The sequence below is a fragment of the Colius striatus genome, chromosome 3, assembly GCF_028858725.1.
Source record: "Colius striatus isolate bColStr4 chromosome 3, bColStr4.1.hap1, whole genome shotgun sequence".
Lineage (NCBI taxonomy): Eukaryota > Metazoa > Chordata > Aves > Coliiformes > Coliidae > Colius > Colius striatus.
The window spans coordinates 57,729,821-57,749,203 of NC_084761.1; the positions used below are offsets into that span (position 1 = coordinate 57,729,821).

At 36.2% G+C, this 19,383-nt stretch overlaps 1 protein-coding gene across 1 annotated transcript in view; it reads right to left on the reverse strand.

The window, feature by feature from the left end:
* The window catches only part of SPOCK3 (SPARC (osteonectin), cwcv and kazal like domains proteoglycan 3), a 196,026-nt gene that overhangs the window by 15,603 nt on the left and 161,040 nt on the right, over positions 1 to 19,383 (reverse strand). The window contains exon 7 of the mRNA XM_061992882.1: positions 5,844 to 5,963. Within this exon, the coding sequence (XP_061848866.1) occupies positions 5,844 to 5,963 (120 nt within the window). The remainder of the gene's footprint in view (positions 1 to 5,843; positions 5,964 to 19,383) is intronic.

Below are 19,383 nucleotides of genomic sequence, written 5' to 3' on the forward strand. Positions count from 1 at the left end.
TAGCTTTTGACATTATGTGGACATCAAACCAGCACGCATACATATGGCTCATATACTGCATTATATATATAAAAAAATCTAAATTGCCAAGAGAATTAAAATGTACAAATCTATCCAAAACCAGTACACTGACCATTACACTAGAAGTCGGTGACAAACTGTACATATTAATAAGGACACATACATTCTGCTACAGTCCTGACTGCCATCTAGATCTTGTGTTTTACTTGTTCAGTGTGGGAGTTGAACAAATGGAAGTAAGAAGATTTTAACTTCTGATGGATTTTTCTAATATTTTGACTATCGGAAAATCTTTAGTTAACAGCATCTCACAGATGAGGCCTACAGTGCACAAACTGTGCATGTTTTTCCTTCCTAATGTAGTTTTATTAGGACAGACCTGAGCAGGAAAGACTAAACTAGAGAGGACTAAGCAGAGGTGAAAGCTTTTTGTCATATTTGGTGTTTGCAAAAATATTGATCTAGGTGAGACTCATGTGGCTTCACACTAGCCCAAAAAGGAGATGGCATTAGGCATAACATACTCTGTCACCTGTCTAAAGCTGCAATAAACTCCTGCTCACTATGACTTTACACAGACAGCAGCAGAACTTGAGTTTGGGAAAGATATGGTTGAGGTACTGAATGTCTTATGATAAACCTAGGACACTCAACTATCATTTTAAGACAAAAAGTACATGGGAAAGAAATAAAGCACAGCAGCAGTGTTCCTTAAACGCTTCTGAAAGTTTGTATCCTTTTCCAGAAAGTGTTTTAGAGAATGTTATATGAAGGTGGAAGAAAAAAAAAAAAAGAATCAAGATGAATCCTATTGCTGGAGGCTACAAGTTTACTAGTAAATTCAAAGCTCAGATGAAACGCAGTCTGTGGGACACCAAACTGACCACTTGATTAACAGGAGTGACAAGAGAAGTACAACATACCCAAAGAGGAAGAAATAAAACAAAATGCTCCAATAAGCATCTATGCATGTTTCACTGTATATAATGACAATTCTGCACAAAAGATTAAGTCAAAACACAACAATACCAATTTAGTTTATTCAAAGTCTTAAGTAAAGATGGGTTCATTTAAAATTCCATCTCAGAATTACTTCTAGACCCTTGCTTCAAGGATAGATCTCAGGAAATAGCTAAATTCTCAGGCAGTCAGCATTTTCAAGACATCAAAAATCATGTTTAAAACCGCAGTTCTTTTTATCTCTTATAAATATACAATGACTGTATGGGAGAGTACTGACAGGCGTAAGGAAAAGCTTTTGTTCTTCTTACAAGTTCTGTCTGTACATCAGTTTCCAAATATGCTTCAGCAACAAAGATCAGGAAAATTTAATTTTTCTCTGCATAATGTCAATTGTGTCTCTCAATCAATAAACAAATTAGGATGGTTAGAATGAAGTAAAAACCTCCAAGCAAAATCTGGAATTGATAATTTTATTTACCCTTTTCCATACAAAACAGGTCTTTTCTTGCTGCAAGTTTGTGAGGCTGTTTTGCAATCTTTGTGTAATAATGTCTCACCATGCAGGTTCTACATAAGCCAATTGTAAGTAATTTTCTTTCAGACTTCTTATATTTTTCTGTTATTTTCAGAATTATTAGTGTATTGGACTGCAAATAATCATATTATTCCCAAGCCATAAAAAGATTCTCTATTACCTCTGGCCTCCAGTCTTCCATTTTCTAACATGACAAAGCACATAAGTATTCTTCAGAAACAGACTGTCTGTTAGTAGAAGTATTTGTGGGACTACAGTGTTTTTTGTGCTTTGCATTTAATACATTAATTTCCTAGAGTTTTACCACACAACATTAATACAGAACTAGAACAAATATTTGAGAAGACTTTAATCAGATATGTAAAATCTCGCATAATTTTCCAACTCCTTGTTTCCCCATCCACAAGGGAATAATAATGGGGGTATTGTTGTAGTATGGGGGTGAAGTATCATTTTCCCCTTTGTGTCATCTATTTAGAACATAAATAGTCTGAAGTCAAAATTTAACTGTTTATATAGCATTTACCATAATGATATTTCCAGATATATGTAATCTGAATGCATTTGGAGACTAAAAGGATTTTACAAATAAAACCCTATCAGTGGTTTGAAACACTCTACTCTGCATTATTAGTAAGATTTAGATTTGGAAAAAAACATCAGTTTAATAAAATTAGGCAGCTCTTGTAAAAACACAATAATGTGGGCGCCTTACAGTTTTAATCTCTTATCAGCATGTTGATGGCTCCAGCAGAACAACAAACAACACTATTTTTTGGTTGTTTAGAAACACTGATTCTAAGGATCAATGTGGACTATGTAATAGCCAGAACAACACCGAAAAGTACTAGCAAGGCACTATAAACTTGTACCACATCTATCTTGGTCACAAGGACCATGCCCAAGCTTTTTAATAAATCCTGCCCCAAGTGCCACCAGAGATAGTGAAATATGAAAAATCACAAATGCAAACAGACAGCCAGAAAGGATGTCACAGCAGAATGGGTTTTCAGTGAGGAGGGAAGTCTACGACAAGAATAAAGCGCAGCCTGGGGGAAAGGGTGCCAAAACAGATTTTTAACTCCCCAAGGGTAATGAACAAGTCCAGGGATCTGTTAGAATAATTAGAACTCTGACAGAGTAAGTTGCATTCAGGTGGCTTTTTATCGTAGCTGTTGTTCTGCACAGATCACCAAGTCTCATTTGCTAAGTATCAAGGCATTATACATGATTAATTCTAGGTGGAGCTCTCAGCCATCCCCAAAATAGGGCTTGGACTCTCTGGTATACTTAAAAAATAATACACCTGATGTCTTGGGATCTACTATGACTTTTGAGACCAACTTTGAGGGATTTCATTACTGATACTACTCGAGAGCTTAGCTCTTGAAGAATAGTTTTAAGAATTTCTTAATGGTTTAAAAAGAACATCACTATGTTGAATGGTTATCTTTATTTGTGTATCCTTATGTACTTACAGGGTCATAGTGACTTAATATATTCTTCAATTTCACATAATATGCAGTATCTTTTGCTGCCTCAGATGAGAAATTTTGAAATTCAGAAACATATATACCCGAAAAACCATATAGATACATAAATTAAACTAATTTGTAAAAAAATGCATACTCAAATCTAAAAACAAAAGAAAATTACTACTGATCATATATTTATTCAATCAATTTCTGTCTGCTGATGGACTACCTTTCTGCAATGCTCTATCAAAAAGAGTGTGGCCAGAAAGTCAAGCGAGGTTCTGCTCCACCTCTACTCTGCTCTCCTGAGGTCTCATCTGGAGTATTGTGTCCAGTTCTGGGCTCCCCAGCTCAGGAGGGATAGGGAACTTCTGGAGAGAGTCCAGTGGAGGGCTACAAAGATTATAAGGGGAGTGGAGCATCTTCTTTATGAGGAAAGGCTGCAGGAACTGGGGCTGTTTAGTCTAGAGAAGACTGAGGGAGAATCTTATTAATATTTAAAAATATGTCAGGAGGCTGGGACATCCCTTTTTTCTATTGTATCTAGCAACAGGACAAGGAGTAATGGAATGTAGCTGGAACACAAAAAGTTCCATTTAAATGTAAGAAAAAAAAATACTGCAGTGTGAGGATGAGGGAGCCCTGGCAGAGGCTGCCCAGGGAGGGTGTGGAGTCTCCTTCTCTGGAGGTTTTCAAAACCCACCTGGAGGTGTTCCTGTGTAACCTGATCTAGGAGAACCTGCTTCTGCAGGGGGGTTGGACTAGATGATCTCTAAAGGTCCCTTCCAACCCTACCATTCTATGATTCTACGAATTAAGTATATATTGGCTTGTTATAAAACTAAGTAAATATTGTACAAATCTTACTCACAGATATATGCAATTTGAGAAACTGACCACTGTACTAAAACACTGTAATTGAGAAAGTTACTGTTTAAATATTCTTGTGAAACTCTGTGGGTCTTGTCAGTATCCACTTTTTTTTAAGAGAAAAAATGGAATGATTGGACAAACTTAGTGTCTCATGTAACCATTTTCTACAGTTTGTTTTACTTCGTTCTAGTAAAAAATACAATAAGCACACCAATGAGTATCATCAAACTTCCATGTTTGCATGCTAACATTTCTATACCAAATAGCAAACTTTCCAATATGCCTGTAGAAATAATTATAACTCTTCAGAACAGCAAATCTAATTAAAAACCAGTATAGTAATCAATTAATATTTCGTATAACATTCTAGCTGTTTCTGTACCATGTTACAAGTGTAAATCAAACATTTCTGACAGCAACACTGTATTCACAGGAGATTTAAAGTTAATAGAACACTGAAATTATATTTTTCCACATAGATTATATTTCCTTATCTGTTAATGAAAAGAGTCATTAAGATTATTCTTACTAATCTAAATCAATTCTTGATTTTGTCTCTCAAAAAAGTGTGTTGACTCCCTCAGATAATCACCTTTTCTGGTTTTGTCCCTGCATACTCTGATGATGTTCCTATAATCTTCCCAATGAATCAGGCCCTTTTTCCACCTTACATAATTTTCTTTCTTTTCCTTGTGTAGTTCCAGTAGTTCTTTTTTCATCCCTGTAGGCCTCTTGTTTCTTTTTGGCTGATTTTCTACTTATGGGGACACATCGATCTTGGGCTTACAGGAAGTGGTGCTTGAAGACTGACCACCTTTCTTGGGCATTTCTACTATTCAAAATCCTGTCCCATGAGATTCTTCCAAGCAGGTCTTTGAAGAAGACAAACTTAGCTCGCCTGAAGTCCAGGGTCTCCACCCAGCTTGGTGTCCTACATGTTCCACAGAAGATCTTGCACTCTACCATGTCATAGTCACTGTAGTCAAGGCTGCCTATAACCTTCACATCCCCAATCATATTGGAAATTGGAAACCAATTCTAAATGATATTTCTAACTAACTAAAATGAACAGATGTATTGAAAAAAGTAAAAGTAATATCACAAATATAAATCAAAGAAAAGCTAAAAAAAAAAAAAAACCAAGCCCCCCAAACAAAGTTAATATTGAAAGAACTAAGGTAAGCAGGCAATGGTGGTCAAATTCTGGGAACCATACCCTGGAAGAATTAATAGTTTGTTCTTCGTGTTATGAAATCTAATTTGATTCTCCTTTACAGTAGGGAGTCATTCTTGAAACTACTATTTAACACTTCAGTTGGTATTTTAAAGAAGCCCTATGATAATTACATCTTAAAACCTGACTACTTTCCACTACAAAAAAAAAAAAAAATCGAGGGGATTAAAAACAAATTATGTCTCCTACTGTTTCCACTCCATTAGTACTCCTGAGTATTTTCCAATTTAAAGTATATCCTCAAAAAACCCTTTTAACTTACAAAATTCTTTTCCATGTTTTTTTTTCATCAGTATCTACAACATTATCAACTAGTAACAATGGAATCCACATAATTACACCCACTGTACCTTATTTCTTAGGGCTACACATTCAGTAACTCACTTTTCTCTTTGGAAAAGTTGGTCAAAATCCCTATTTGTTTCTTCTGTTTTGCCTCATTACACAGCAGCTAGTTATCTAGCTCTCTCAAACATAAAATTTGATAGCATTTACAAATTAAAGCATTGTGAGCAGTAGCTGAGCAAGAGACCCTCCAATAACACTGAAAGTTTCAAGTGAACATCTTATATGAGTACTAAACCATCAATAAGAAACTGACATTAGAAAAGCATGAAGTTATTGTTTTGTACACATGCCTATTTAAAGCACGTGAGAATAAGGCAAGTCTTAGCAATGGGAATACAAAAACACAGAAAAGTATCAAAGAGAACATGAAATAAGACAAGTAGAAATCTCTTACTGGTTCTTTCAGGCCTTTGAACAATCCTAGTCTTCTTATTCTGAATTCCACTTTCATGAAGAGCTTTAAACCAGTCTCGCAATCTGTTTGCAACCTCCCTGAATTCCAGGTCACTGCACACTGAAAAACAAAATGCAGAGCAGTTTAACGTTTTTCTCCTGGGTGCTAAATAGAACTTTTCAAACTGTGCTAAAGAAAATACCCCAAAAACCTCAAACCCATAACACAAAATAAACGTATCTGTTCCACAGCTTTCTTTAATTCATAAAGTTTAGTTTCATTACTTGAGTATGCCTTCAAAACACAATTAAGCTTCTCAGAAATAAATGCCTGATGTATAAAGCAATTATGAAATTATATGTATCTAGAAATTAAAACTATCTTTTGCAAACTACTGCAGAATAACTATAAAGAGTTCTAGCACAGGTATTTTCACATCTTGATATAGATGAGGCTATATGGCAGAGACACCCATGATAGTCTTTTGGAGTTTCACTTCTATAGTTCATTAAAGCAACAGTAATGAAAGATGTGATTTAGGTAGATAACATAGGAATGCTCAACTTGCTTTCTTATGTTGAAGTGTGAAAGGAAGAAATAGGGTTGGCAGAGAAAGTGCTTCAAGAGTGTCCTGAAAGCTTATTTGATTAAATGTAGTTTTCCAAGCCAACATTCATGAGCACCTAACTGCAACATGCAACAGCCGCTTGGAAATGGAAAGGATGGCTTCTTTGACCAGAAACACCAAAGGCAGAAAGAGCAGGTAAGACCAAAGAGACCATCTAGTGCTAAGAGCACTAGATTAGTAGAAGGCTAGTTGAAGTATTACACAGCACTGGTAGCTTATACTGTAGCCACAAGTAGAAGACAACAGAGGTGTGCAGTGAGGAGGTTGACTGTTAAGGCGCTGGAGAAGACAAAGAGAATGTGTGCTTGGAGGAAGCAGACATTCCTTCCAGAACTCTGTTTTTTCTCTGCCATGAGCTTGAGAGAAACTGGGAAAAGACAAGAGAATTGCTAGGATCTGGAAGATGACAGAAGTAGGAAAGGCACTGGATATATGCTTCCCAAGGTAATAAAATACCTTTTACTGTCCATGTCAACAGGACACTATATGCAGTGCTGCTCTGGTTAACCTCTGATGCTCCGGTGATCTACTCAGAGACAGTATATAAGCTCATTTACAGGCACAGAAACACACACATATATCCTTATATATGTGTGAGTGTGTACATACATATTTATTTATAAGGAAGTGTCAATTACAAATGAAGGCTTAGACTGAAAAACATGAATAGAAAGATGCACATGGAAGCTGCACGATGGAGAAAATGTCTGAATTCCTCCTTTCTGTAGAAGCAGCCCAAGAGACACACTGAAGCTAATAATCTCCTAAGTAAATTCAGGTCTAAAAACATAGTACTAAGAAAAGGAGATGGTGCCTCTCTGGCTATTAGGTATAAGAAAAAAACAGAGATTGCTGTTTTAACATCTGGTACTAGCCACTGTCACACACAATACAACACAAAATGACATACTCTTTGCCCCTGTGAATTGCATTCCTTTCAAAAAGGAAGGTAAATATGGCACATTTTAGGCATCACACACATCACATATCAGATCTCTGATTAGGGGCATTCTTCCAACTTCCATTTCTTATCATCCTTTTCCCAAACTTTGCTTGACAAGTTAAATTATGGTTTTTATCTCAAAAAAGAGAAAATTGTAATTTTTTTTTTGTCATTGCAATGATTTTGATAACTTCATCATGGGAATAGATTACATTCAAAAACCAAGGCAATACAAACTAAATTGATTAAAACTGTTATTTGTCTATGTTACATCCCATAGCTACTCAAATGTTGGGAGACAGTGCTCCAATATGGTAGGTAATTACATTTACTGTATTATTAATTTAAAGGCACTGTGAATTTTTGGTTCATGATATTTCCAATATGTCAAGTAAAAGTAGATGTCTTCTATATATGAAATACAGAGAAGAGATGCAGTAGAACTACACTAATCCTCATGCTCAGGAAGGGAGGAGGTAAAGACACCAGGATCAGGAGGCCAAGCCAAGGAAGAGTAGAAGGGTGTCAGGAGGTGGTCTTAAAGGGCTGTTTGTGCTCTTCATAATCGCCCTACTCCATATTGGGATGCATCAAGAAGAGTGTGGCCAGTAGGTCAAGGGAGGTTCTTCTCCCCCTCTACTCTGCCCTGATGAGGCCTCATCTGGAGTCCTGTGTCCAGTTCTGGGCTCCTCAGCTCAAGAGGGACAGGGAAGTGCTGGAGAGAGTCCAGTGCAGGGGCACCAAGATGATCAGGGGAATGGAACATCTTTCATATGAGGAAAGGCTGCGGGAACTGGGGCTGTTTAATCTGGAGAAGAGGAGACTGAGGGGAGATCTTGTTAACATTTACAAATATCTAAAGGGTGAGTGTCAGGAGGTTGGGACATCCCTTTTTTCTATTGTATCTGGCAACAGGACAAGGAGTAATGGAATGTAGCTGGAACACAAAAAGTTCCATCTAAATATAGGAAAAAACTGTTTCATTGTGAGGGTGACGGAGCAGTGGCACAGGCTGCCCAGAGGGATTGTGGAGTCTCCTTCCTTGGAGGTCTTCATGACCCGCCTGGACATGTTCCTTTGCGATCTTATCTAGGTGAACCTGCTTCTGCAGGTGGGTTGGACTAGATGATCTCTAAAGGTCCCTTCCAACCCCTACCATTATATGATTCTATGATTGCTTTCAGTTTGGTATTTCTAAGTGGCCAGTGAGCCCTCCCTGTCCTTAGGGAGTTCCAAAGGCCCTCCGTACTTTTCCTTGTCTGTTCCGTAGGGAGAAGAGTGAGTGAGTGGCTGCTCCTAGTTCTTGGAGTAGTCTTGGCTGGGCCTAAACCACAACATCCTGACCTGAAACTTTCTATTATTTATTTATTTTGCACAGAATGCTTAAAATACGTTAAAATTTTGAGCCGGTTAAACAAGAACTAATCATGCAATTAAATTTTGATTGCTAAAGTAAAATGTATGTCTCTCTCTGCCCCCTCTCCCCCTTTTATTTTTCTTCTCTACTTTGGAATTTACCCTGAGACATTTAAGTTTTAGATTTCAGTGTCTGTACTATTTTCCAGAATGTTTTTCAAAACCTAGCTATCCCAAGCTTTAGCTACCGAAGTTATTAGATACAAGGTTCTTGGACTACTTAAGCCATGACGGTAGCAGGAAAGCTGCATTCATTATCTCATCAGGTAAGCGTAAGACTAGTGGCTTGACAGAGAAATTTTCTCAGAGAAAAAGACTGAATCTTTTGACAGCTTCCAAAGGTAAATCAGGTAGTAAAATCCCAGTTTGTTTGTACCTTGTCTCAGACATGTGTGCCAAAACTTGACAGAAAAGAAGAATGACATACATTTCTTTCTTAACACACAATGGTGCTTACAATATTTACGTAAGTAGTAATTCATCTGTCATCTAAAAAGTCAACTTCTTAACATTACATTTGCATAGTATTTTCTTCATTAAAATGATATATTTTTATGAACTGGAAAAGCTTTAAAATCATACTAATTTCAGGTTTGGTTAATATAGCTACTGCTTCAAATACTGCACTTCTAAATATACTATGACTGATATTTCAAAGATATTCCAAATAAATCTAGCTAGTATTAACATAGTACATGAAACAGTCCTTGCATGGTCCTACTTCCATATTAAGTTATAAACACATAAACCCAGTAACATGTATTTGCTTTTTTGTATGTCCTACATTAGGAAATAGTCTGGAACATGCTCTACAGCTATCATACGTATGCATAGTGAATTATAAAACAGAATATAACTCTACATGTCAAATGGCAGAACCCATATTTTACAAAGGTCCATTAAAGTGGTTTTGAATGGTGCACATGAATTGCTAAAAGCGAATTCCAGGATAACTCAAGATCAATGTTATTCTTTAACAGCTTTTTGTACATTTGTGCTTTAGAACTACGGTTTGAACTTATTTGTAAGAATAGGAACTACTATAACCTTATACATCATGAATACTGCTTGTTTTCATACTGATTCAAACCTTAACCTCTTTTTCATTTAGAGGAATGCAAATCAGACTACACACAACCCCATAAGAACTGTAAAGCACAGAGAGCAGTCATTCTTTAGTTATGAAAACAGCATAACTTCTGGATACCTGGGCAAGTGCGGTACACAGGTACAGTCTAGGGAGAAATTTTGCTTTAAGAGCTTATATATGCAGTGCAAACTTCAGATAGACTACTGAATATGGCCTAAAATTATCTATGTTTTTCTATTACTTGCTGAACAGAGCTGTTTGAAGTCTTATGATCTTGCAAAAAGTGAGTTTTTTTAAAAAAAATCTTTTCAGGAAGAAAGTATCTTTGGTGATAAAAACAATGGAGGAAAGTAAGTCCCTGAAGCAGCACAAGAACTTTTGGGAGGTGGTGATGGGCCTTGTCAGCTTTAATGTTAGGCGAGGTGAAACAAGATACAGGGACGATTCACTGGTTTTGAGACTTTCAGCTTGTCCTCTCAATTTTCTATGCTTCCTGCCCTGGAAAGGGAAGAGGATAATGTCTGGAAAACATACAAGCACTGTAAAGAGGAGGTGTGGGACAGGATACAGCAGCTTTCTGTTTTCATTTCCATCACTCTCTCAGGTACACAGAGGTTACTGTTTCAGAAAAGTAGCTGTCACTAGCACTACTTTCTGGTTCACTACCTTACCTCTTTCATGAAAGCAGCAGAAATGCCACCAGAAAAACTTTGGGATGGGCTATTTGGGATAGGGTCTTGCTTGTGCTGCAGTCTGCTGCCCCAGTCCTTTCTTTCACCGACACCTTGAAACTGGCTTGTACAGTAGTGGACTGATCACAGCACAGTAGTGTTCCATTGTGCTATCAGCCTCAGGTAGGATTATTTACTCTATAGAACAACTTACAGTTTCAGTGAATCAGACAGCATGTAATACAATTCACACCAGAAATGATTGGAAATTAGTAAGAAATTAAAATATTCTCTGCTTAAATTTTAGAAGGAGGGAAGCATCCAACTTGAAGAACAAATGAAAAAAAATTCCAAAGTTCAGATTACCATTACCAAAAGAGACGTTTCTGTCCACATAAAATATGAGTGTAGACTAATTGCTCACACATTCAGCCCAGCAAAAAAAAAAAAAAAAAAAAAAAAAAAGCTGCCTATATAGAAGTAACGTTTAAAAGTGCATTGATTTTTGCCACATGTATCGGTGTCCATGAACGTATCTGTTACATTGTTCAGAGAATTAACAATGGTGGTGGATAAAAATGATCTTTATTTGTTACCAGTGTTTTCAGCATTTCTGTATCAAATTACTATATAGATTCCATATTTCCTCTTAACATATTACTATGGATTTTCCTTTCCTTTTTGTTTCATAATAAAGTCATACTACTATATCTTTTAGAATGAAACCTGGCCAGGAAAGTAAAGGAAAACAAGAAGGGTTTTTTCAGGTGCATCAGCAGCGGAAGGAAGATTAGGGGGAATGTGGGCCTGCTGCTGAACACAGAAGGCATCCTGGGGCTGTTTAGTCTGGAGAAGAGGAGATTGCATGGGGATCTTATTAATATTTACAAATTTCTAAATGGCGGGTGTCGGGAAGTTGGGGCGTTACTTTTTTTCTGTTGTATCTAGTGACAGGACAAGGGGAAATGGGATGTAGCCGGAACACAAAAGGTTCCATTTAAACATCAGAAAAAACTGTTTCACTGTGAGGGTGACAAAGCCCTGGCACAAGCTGCCCCAGGGAGGGTGTAGAGCCTCCTTCTCTAGAGGTCTTCAAAACCAGCCTGGATGCATTCCTGTGTGACCTGATCTAGGTGGACTTGCTCTGGCAGGGAAGTTGGACTAGATGACCTCTAAAGGTCCCTTCCAACCCCTACCATTCTATGATTCTGTAATTCTAAAGTCTAAGAAGCAGCTTTCGGAAAGTCTTAAGAATATTCAGACATTATCAGTTACAAACCCATTTTTTTTTTTCAGAGAAGCTAGGCTGCACAACATAACCCTGGATTGTTCAAATCTTCAAGTAAAAAAATCAGGTACATTTTCTAAAAATACCAATATTTGGCTTTATTTTGATCTGTATCCTGTCTTGGTACGGCACTTGCCTCAGCACTCCACCATAATTCACATGGACTTATGTGAATAAACCTTATATTTTGTAACAGAGAATCAGCCTAATACCTTGTTCACTAGAACATTATCTGCTATTGAAACATCTTGCTCAGGGTTATGCTGTATGATGAAAAATTATAGTAATTAATTGGTTGATGTGTTCTAGAATATGTTTAGGGATTTTTCGTCCCAGTGATCAGCTTTGAAAAATACATGCTGCTGAAATTATTTTATGCATTAGTTTTTACTGATTTAAAACAGGTCAAGATGTGGTAATTCAGATCTATTCAGACTATTATTTCTCCTGATAGACCGGGAGATGAATCTTTAATGGCGAAAGACAGACAGTAAAGGTTGTAGAAGGTTAGACAGTAATCAAAAAACGCATATTAAATCACATCAATCCACTCAGGAACCTGCCAAGAAGTACTTCTGATTTTGTCTAACGCCAATGCAAGGCATTCCTGCTATTACAATCAATTCTAGTAGCCATTAAGAGAATTAGTATGGGGTAAAATGAAGTCACTAGCTCAAAGGTTATTGGAGTTTCTTATCATCTGAAGTAATAAAACCTGTCTTTTAGAGCCAATATAAATGGCTATGTAAAAAATACAGGGCTCTGAAAATTTATAGGTATCCAATCCAGAAATATCTTTATAATAAATATTATTTAAATGTTAGATGGAACCAACTGTCAAATTTGTTTTCACATACAGTAAATGTTACAATTTGTGTTGGCATTTGAATATAATTTGCTGACTGGAAGTAGAATATTTGAAAATGCTAATCAGTATGTGTTCCTTCAGCGCCATTCAACTCAAGCTAATTGATGAAGAAGTAAAAATAGTGTTACTAAAAGCTATAAAGACATGTAGAACATATTTTGGGACTAGCATAATAGACTGAATTCCCTAACATATTTAAGCATGTGACAGCTTTCTGACATAACAGTGAAGGGCCAAAAAGCTGTTCAGAAAAAAAAAGTAGCGATAAATACATCTCACACTATGTAGCATCATTCACAATAATATATGGGGCCACAAGACTCTGGAATGTGTGTCTGTTTACTTTGGAAAGAGATACTTTCAACTACTTTTTCAGCAGCAGGCCTCAGCTCAATATTCAATTTTAAGAGCAGAATGCATGACAATTTTGAATAAAGCTATGTAAATCTAAAGAAATGATTAGCCCACAATCTAAGTGTAGAACTTACCCATTGATCTGTCTTCTATGCCGTACGGCAAGAATATTCCTGAAGTCTTTATATAATAGAACATAGTGCTTCCATTCCCAAATCCACTAACAGCCAGTTAGCCTGAAAACTATGACTTACTGATGATACAGCTGGTGGGATTAAGTTGTAGGAGAAAGATTAAGACTTTGTTTCAGAGAGAAATATGAAATATTTTGCCCTGCCAGAAGGCACACTTCTAAGACAATGTGGTTTTCCATATCTCATCATGTGGTTGTGCTTGACACATAATTCTATCACATGTTTCAAGACATGGAACAAATCTGAGATGTGCTTGATTAACACCCAGTATGTGCATTTAAATGCACTTTACCAAAATGCCCTCTGTGAAAATCTAGTAACCCTAATATTGCCATTAGAATTCAGTGCTGCCTTTAAAGACAGCATCTATTAAAGTAAATAGAAACATTATATAAATGTACCTACTCACTGCCAGTACTCTGCAAGGCTGTCCTTCTTCACACATATATGAGTTTAGCTCTAAGGTACTGATTGCTTGAATTGAAAATTCCTAGCTCCAGACTAAAGGCTAGTTCCCACTGGGCTAACTCCAAACGTCTAAGAACACTGGAACTAAAATTGTATGTAAATGGCCTTACAATTCCTGCAATATATGGCAGCATTTCTAGTTCTGTATCATCTGTGCCACAAAAGGGAAGAGTAACACGTGGCAAAAAAGAATGTAGTTGCAAAAACCAGTAAATTTGGCAGAAGGACAAAAAGACCTTTAAACTTATAACAACGGATGGGACAGTAATTTCAATAAACTTTTTACAGTCCCATATGTATAATCAGAACTTTTTTCAAATACAAGCTGTGAATTGAAAAACTTCATGTGTATATTTCTATTTTTATAAGCTCATGAAGTTTATTAGTCATCTGTAACCTCTGGGACCAATGATATTAGGAAGATACCTTGAAATTAAAAAAATAAAAGCATTCGTATTTCTTTACTATTTAACTAAATATAATGAATTTTCTACTTCAGTTAGTCCACGTTACAAGATAATTAATATAAATGCTGCAGATACCTTATCAGGGAACTGCTTGTTATTCTTACTGCCTCCAATTAATATTCCACACTGACACTGCTCATGATTAATGTTTCATAAAACTTAAAATTATTTAAATTATATTACATTTTCATGAAATAAATCTGATCTTTTCACAATTTTAAAGACTTCACATTTAAATATAATGACCACTTCTGAGAGCAGTAACCACAATATACAGATTTTAGTTGCCAAGATACTATTTTCAACTTAAATTAAGCAAGCTTACTAAAACATAGCAATTAAACAAGACAATAGTTATTGTTTAATCTCTCAGAAGTATCACTGACCTACTGTGGAATTTGTTCATTTATTTTCTGGAGGACAGTCAATATATATAACTTCTTTTGGGAAAAACCGCTGCTAACCTTTAGTGTTGGTTATCACTTCTCATCACCTTCTGTTAGTCTGAACTATTAAGTTCTGCGAATAAAAACATTATAAACCTGTAAACTGCATACTTATGAAACTACATAGTTAACTACACAGAAACAGTCCACTGTAAGGTGCTATATTTCAAGATTTTTCCATTCCCAAATTCTGGAATGTATTCAGTTGAATCCAGTGCTTCACATAACAGAAGATATGGGAAGTACCAAATGGGGACAGAACAGCAATTTCCTGTGTTGAAAGATTTCCAGCCAACTGTATCCCAAAGGTGAGGTATTTTCAGAATTCAGTTTCAAGAATTTCTGAAAGCATCACAGCTCTGGTACAAAGTCAGGACATCTTCTTCCTTTCACGGGCAAGATTGACAAGATCCTGCAAAGACTTTTTTTCACTTGACATAAAATCCCTTGAAATATAGTAGACAAGGATAAAAAGATCACTGAACAATGCTCTTTATTAAGAAAACACATATATATAATTTCAATAATTCAAATTGGACATTTTCTGAAATCACAAATGTGCTGATAAGAGGCTCCAAAGGTCTACCACACCAGGTATAAAACCTGGAAGTGACTGATGGAACTTTTTTCTATTGTGAGAGAAAATTACTATTGTGCCTTGATAGACTGTCTGCTGGTTTTCACCTTTTCTCTCAAAGGGAAGGACAGCAGAAGAGAACATTGGGCTGAACGATCACTTACAGAAATTAACTAAACCCTGTTCTGCAAGTGGCTGGCATAAAAATTTTACATCACATTTGATCCCACTAAAGTCTGACAGATTAAAGGCTGCAGTTTTCTGGTTTTTGTATTTTTTTGTATCAGTCTGTGATCTGATGCTTTGAAATACTTTGTACTTACCCTAACCATTTGCTTGTGCGTCTTTCTTGAATGCTTAAAATTACTAAGATTGCTCTTAATGACTTTAAATTGTGCATTAAAAAGCACAGTTGTCTGTAGACCTCTCAGTGAGGGCTGAGAGCGTGGAATCACTCAAATTTAGCTAATTGTTTGTGTCTTTCCTAGAGTGAGGCCATCTGAGGTAGACAAGTTACCAAAGAAAACTATGTTAGTCATCCCATCATATCAGCATTCTAACAGCAGGAACCCACTCCCCTGGCACAGGAATCGTATGTACTGAGATTCCATCTCTACTACATGGTACCACCACCTTACTGAAATCAGAACTCTAGTTAAGTAAATGTAATTTGCAGCTGTGTCTCCACACAAATTCACTAATTGGAAGTTGAAAGGGAAATGAAGGAAGTAATGATTTTAAAAAGACATGATTAGGGTACAAATACCTGAAATGTTAACACATGCATACATGAAATATGTTAGTAAAGTGCAATTATGTTTTGCTAGTCTATGCATCTAACATCAAATGGATTGATCATAAATGTCTGATATAGCTCAGAGAATTTTTAGATGGTTATGAATATTCATAGAGATAAGAATTTGTTTAGCCTTGGTAATTTCTAATGTGGTTACACCTATGCATTTTTTAAATCCAAAAATCCTGCATTGCCAACAGTGAACCTACTTAATTACATTTATTATTTTTGGAGAGGAAGGAGCAACTTGTTCAAAGTATTGTTTTATAAATAGGAAGGATTTGAGAATCATGCACTGGTGAGACATGAGGGTGTGTAAAAATATTGGAGGGTACAGTGTCTGATAGGATACAATTTGTAAGTTGAAGGACTATAAATATGTTGTTTTTCATTCATCTAGTTTGCAGGAAGAAGTCCATGGAGAAAACTATTCCCAGAGGTACATCTGAAAGAGTAAAAGCTAACCCGAGCATAAAGTCAGGCAATGAACTAATAGTGTGGATAACGAATGACAGGAGCCAAGGAGCAAACAGTGAGCTACAGTACTTGACAATACAAATATACCCTTATGTGGTCTCCCATATTTCTTCAGCTTAAGTTTGAAATCCAGAAATGAAGACCATATCATGTTCAGTATAAAAAAAGTTACAGAGCAAGTTAATGGTCACTGAAGTATTTCACAAGGCATGACAAAATTCATAAAAGAAATACATTTAGAGTGGTCTCTTACTTAAGGGACAGATTTCACAATGGCTTTCATGGGAGATGTTGAACTGCAAAGCTGAAGACGATCTGAGTATATCAATATATTGTTTCATCATAACGTAGTTATTAAAAAAGTATGTGTAAGTTTATCCTTAGTAAAGCTTTCAACTTTCTACAGGAGAATAAAAAAAAAGATTTCCAGAGGTTATTGTTCTTCTTTTAAAAAAAAGCTGTCAAGATAGAACTGATGAAAAAGGTAAACATTTCCACCAGGAAAGCTTTCCTTATTTTTTTTATCAAAATATTAAGTTTTTTCAACCCATTCTACTGACTGATGTACTGAGATAATACAGATTTTGTCCAAGTAAACTGAATTCTAACCCCAGGGTTGCTGGTTTTCTATTACAGATGAATGTCCATCCATGCAGACCCAATACAGATATCTGATTGAACCTAGCAACAGCATGTGTTATTTTTACAAAGCTTGAACTATGCTTTTCTGCTCTAACATATCCTGTCAGTGAGCAACAAAACAGAAAGTTCTTATTCTATATAGACTTTCTCTTTAAATTGAACAAAGACATAGAAAAAATAGAAGACATTTGCCATTTAACCAGCTGCACTGAATAACTTCTGAACTCTTTAAAAGACCTCTTCTTAAACACAGTGATAAAGAACTGTCATCTGAGACACCTAAAATAGAAACTAAAGTTATCTGAATTGGCAACAGAAGACCCTACACAAGTTTAACAAAACCAAAGCTCTCAGTGAAGTTAATGTGCAAGGCCATCAGACTTTGTAGCTTTTGTCATTTGCAATAATAGCAAATACAATGTTGAGGAGATCCACAGTTATAACACTGGCACTTAAGATTTCAGAAATCTATAAACTTTCTCAAGAAGAATTGATGGCATTGTTAGGATGAATGCTTGGTCTTTAAATGGCTCAGTGCATTCTGCTGATACCTATACACCTCCTATGGCATCTAGGAAATGCACAGTATTCCTTGGGAACACTGTAGTAAATGAACAAGAACTACAATATACATTTCAAATTGTGTCCACCAGAGAGGAAAACCAAGCTTCAACCAGAAAATCTGAAAAAAGAAGGAATAAAAAAAAGGAAAATACTAAAACTGCAAGTGAATATACTCCATTAACCTCCTTTGCAGGGAGAATAAGCTTACTAAACAGGAAAAGGAGATAACAGAAAATTTTGCCTACAGCAAATGCAGGAAAACAGTAACAACTCATCATTAAGAATGACAATGCAGTGGCTTCAGAGTCATGCATAAGAATGGTTGCTTCTGGTCAGACCAAAATCCCTCTGAGGTCTCACATCTCTGTAAGAGAAGATATTCATAGATGCTGTGGATAGAGCAGTAATTTCATGGTATCCGTTCTCCCCCTGCTTGGTCAATGGCACAGAGATGTCTTGAGTTCACAGACTTTTAATGAGTAATGCAGAACCTCATCATTTCTGTCTATCTGCAGATTTCATGTTTCAAGGAAATATAGGCTTTATTTTTATGAATCGACAGAGAAATCTGCTTGATCAAGATACTCCTGAAGTCTATTCACTACTTCTTATTCCATAAGGGTAAAGTTAGGAAACACAAGTTGCAAATCCTATCAAGAAATCACTTTGCAGTCAACATAACAGGACAGTGATAAAATTCTCTATCACTATTTATGAGACTCTGCAGTTTACTTGAGACAGGCAAACAGGCAGTGTTTCCAGTCACTTTCTTTTTGCAAAACAGATATGGTTATAAATGCTAGAACCAACTTCTCAAAACTTAGCCCCTGACAAGACCTAAGTCTGTGTGAGTGACAACAGAAGGTCAAATAAAAGGCTCATCTAGCCTAATACTCACTCAGTCTCCAAGAATGAGAAAATGTAGATGCACAGTGAAGCACACAACAATAGAACAAGCACTTCCCTGATCTCCAAGTACTTGTGCACAAGGGATTTCTGAAGCCAGATATGAATCTATGAAATTCATCTATTTTTTCTCTTGATGGCCTCAACCCAGGACAAATAATTAAAAAAATCCACAAATTTTAAAATAAAATTTCAGCTCAAGCTTTTAGACATAAAATTAGAAGCGGAGTACAAATATACTGAATACAAAATATAAAGCTAGTTTAACATTAACTAGCTGTTTTAAGTCTCCAAAACATGTCCAAGTCTTCAGTGAGGCACTCAGCTCTGTTTCTCTCAACTCTGAGAGACACTAATGTTAGCTGTACAGCCATCAACTCATCTGGTACAAGCCACAGATAAAAAATAGTCATTCTCAGAGGGACTCAGCTCTGAAGGAAACTATGAAGTCACCTTCATGTGCTTGTAATCCTCATATAAGATATCTGTGTTACAGAGAATCTTTAATACACAGAGTAAGTCAAGGTGCTCTGTGACATTAAACAACTCCAGATCCAAATCAAGCACCATGGGGGATCAATCTCAATATCATGATATACTTTAGGAAATGCTTCTTTTCAAGCTGCAGTCTACCTGCCCGAGACTGCAGTCTACTTGCATACAGTCTAACTACATGGCTATTTTTTAAATGCAAAAATTTTTGAAAGGAGCTGGTTATAGCAGGTACAAATCAGCATCATTTGTA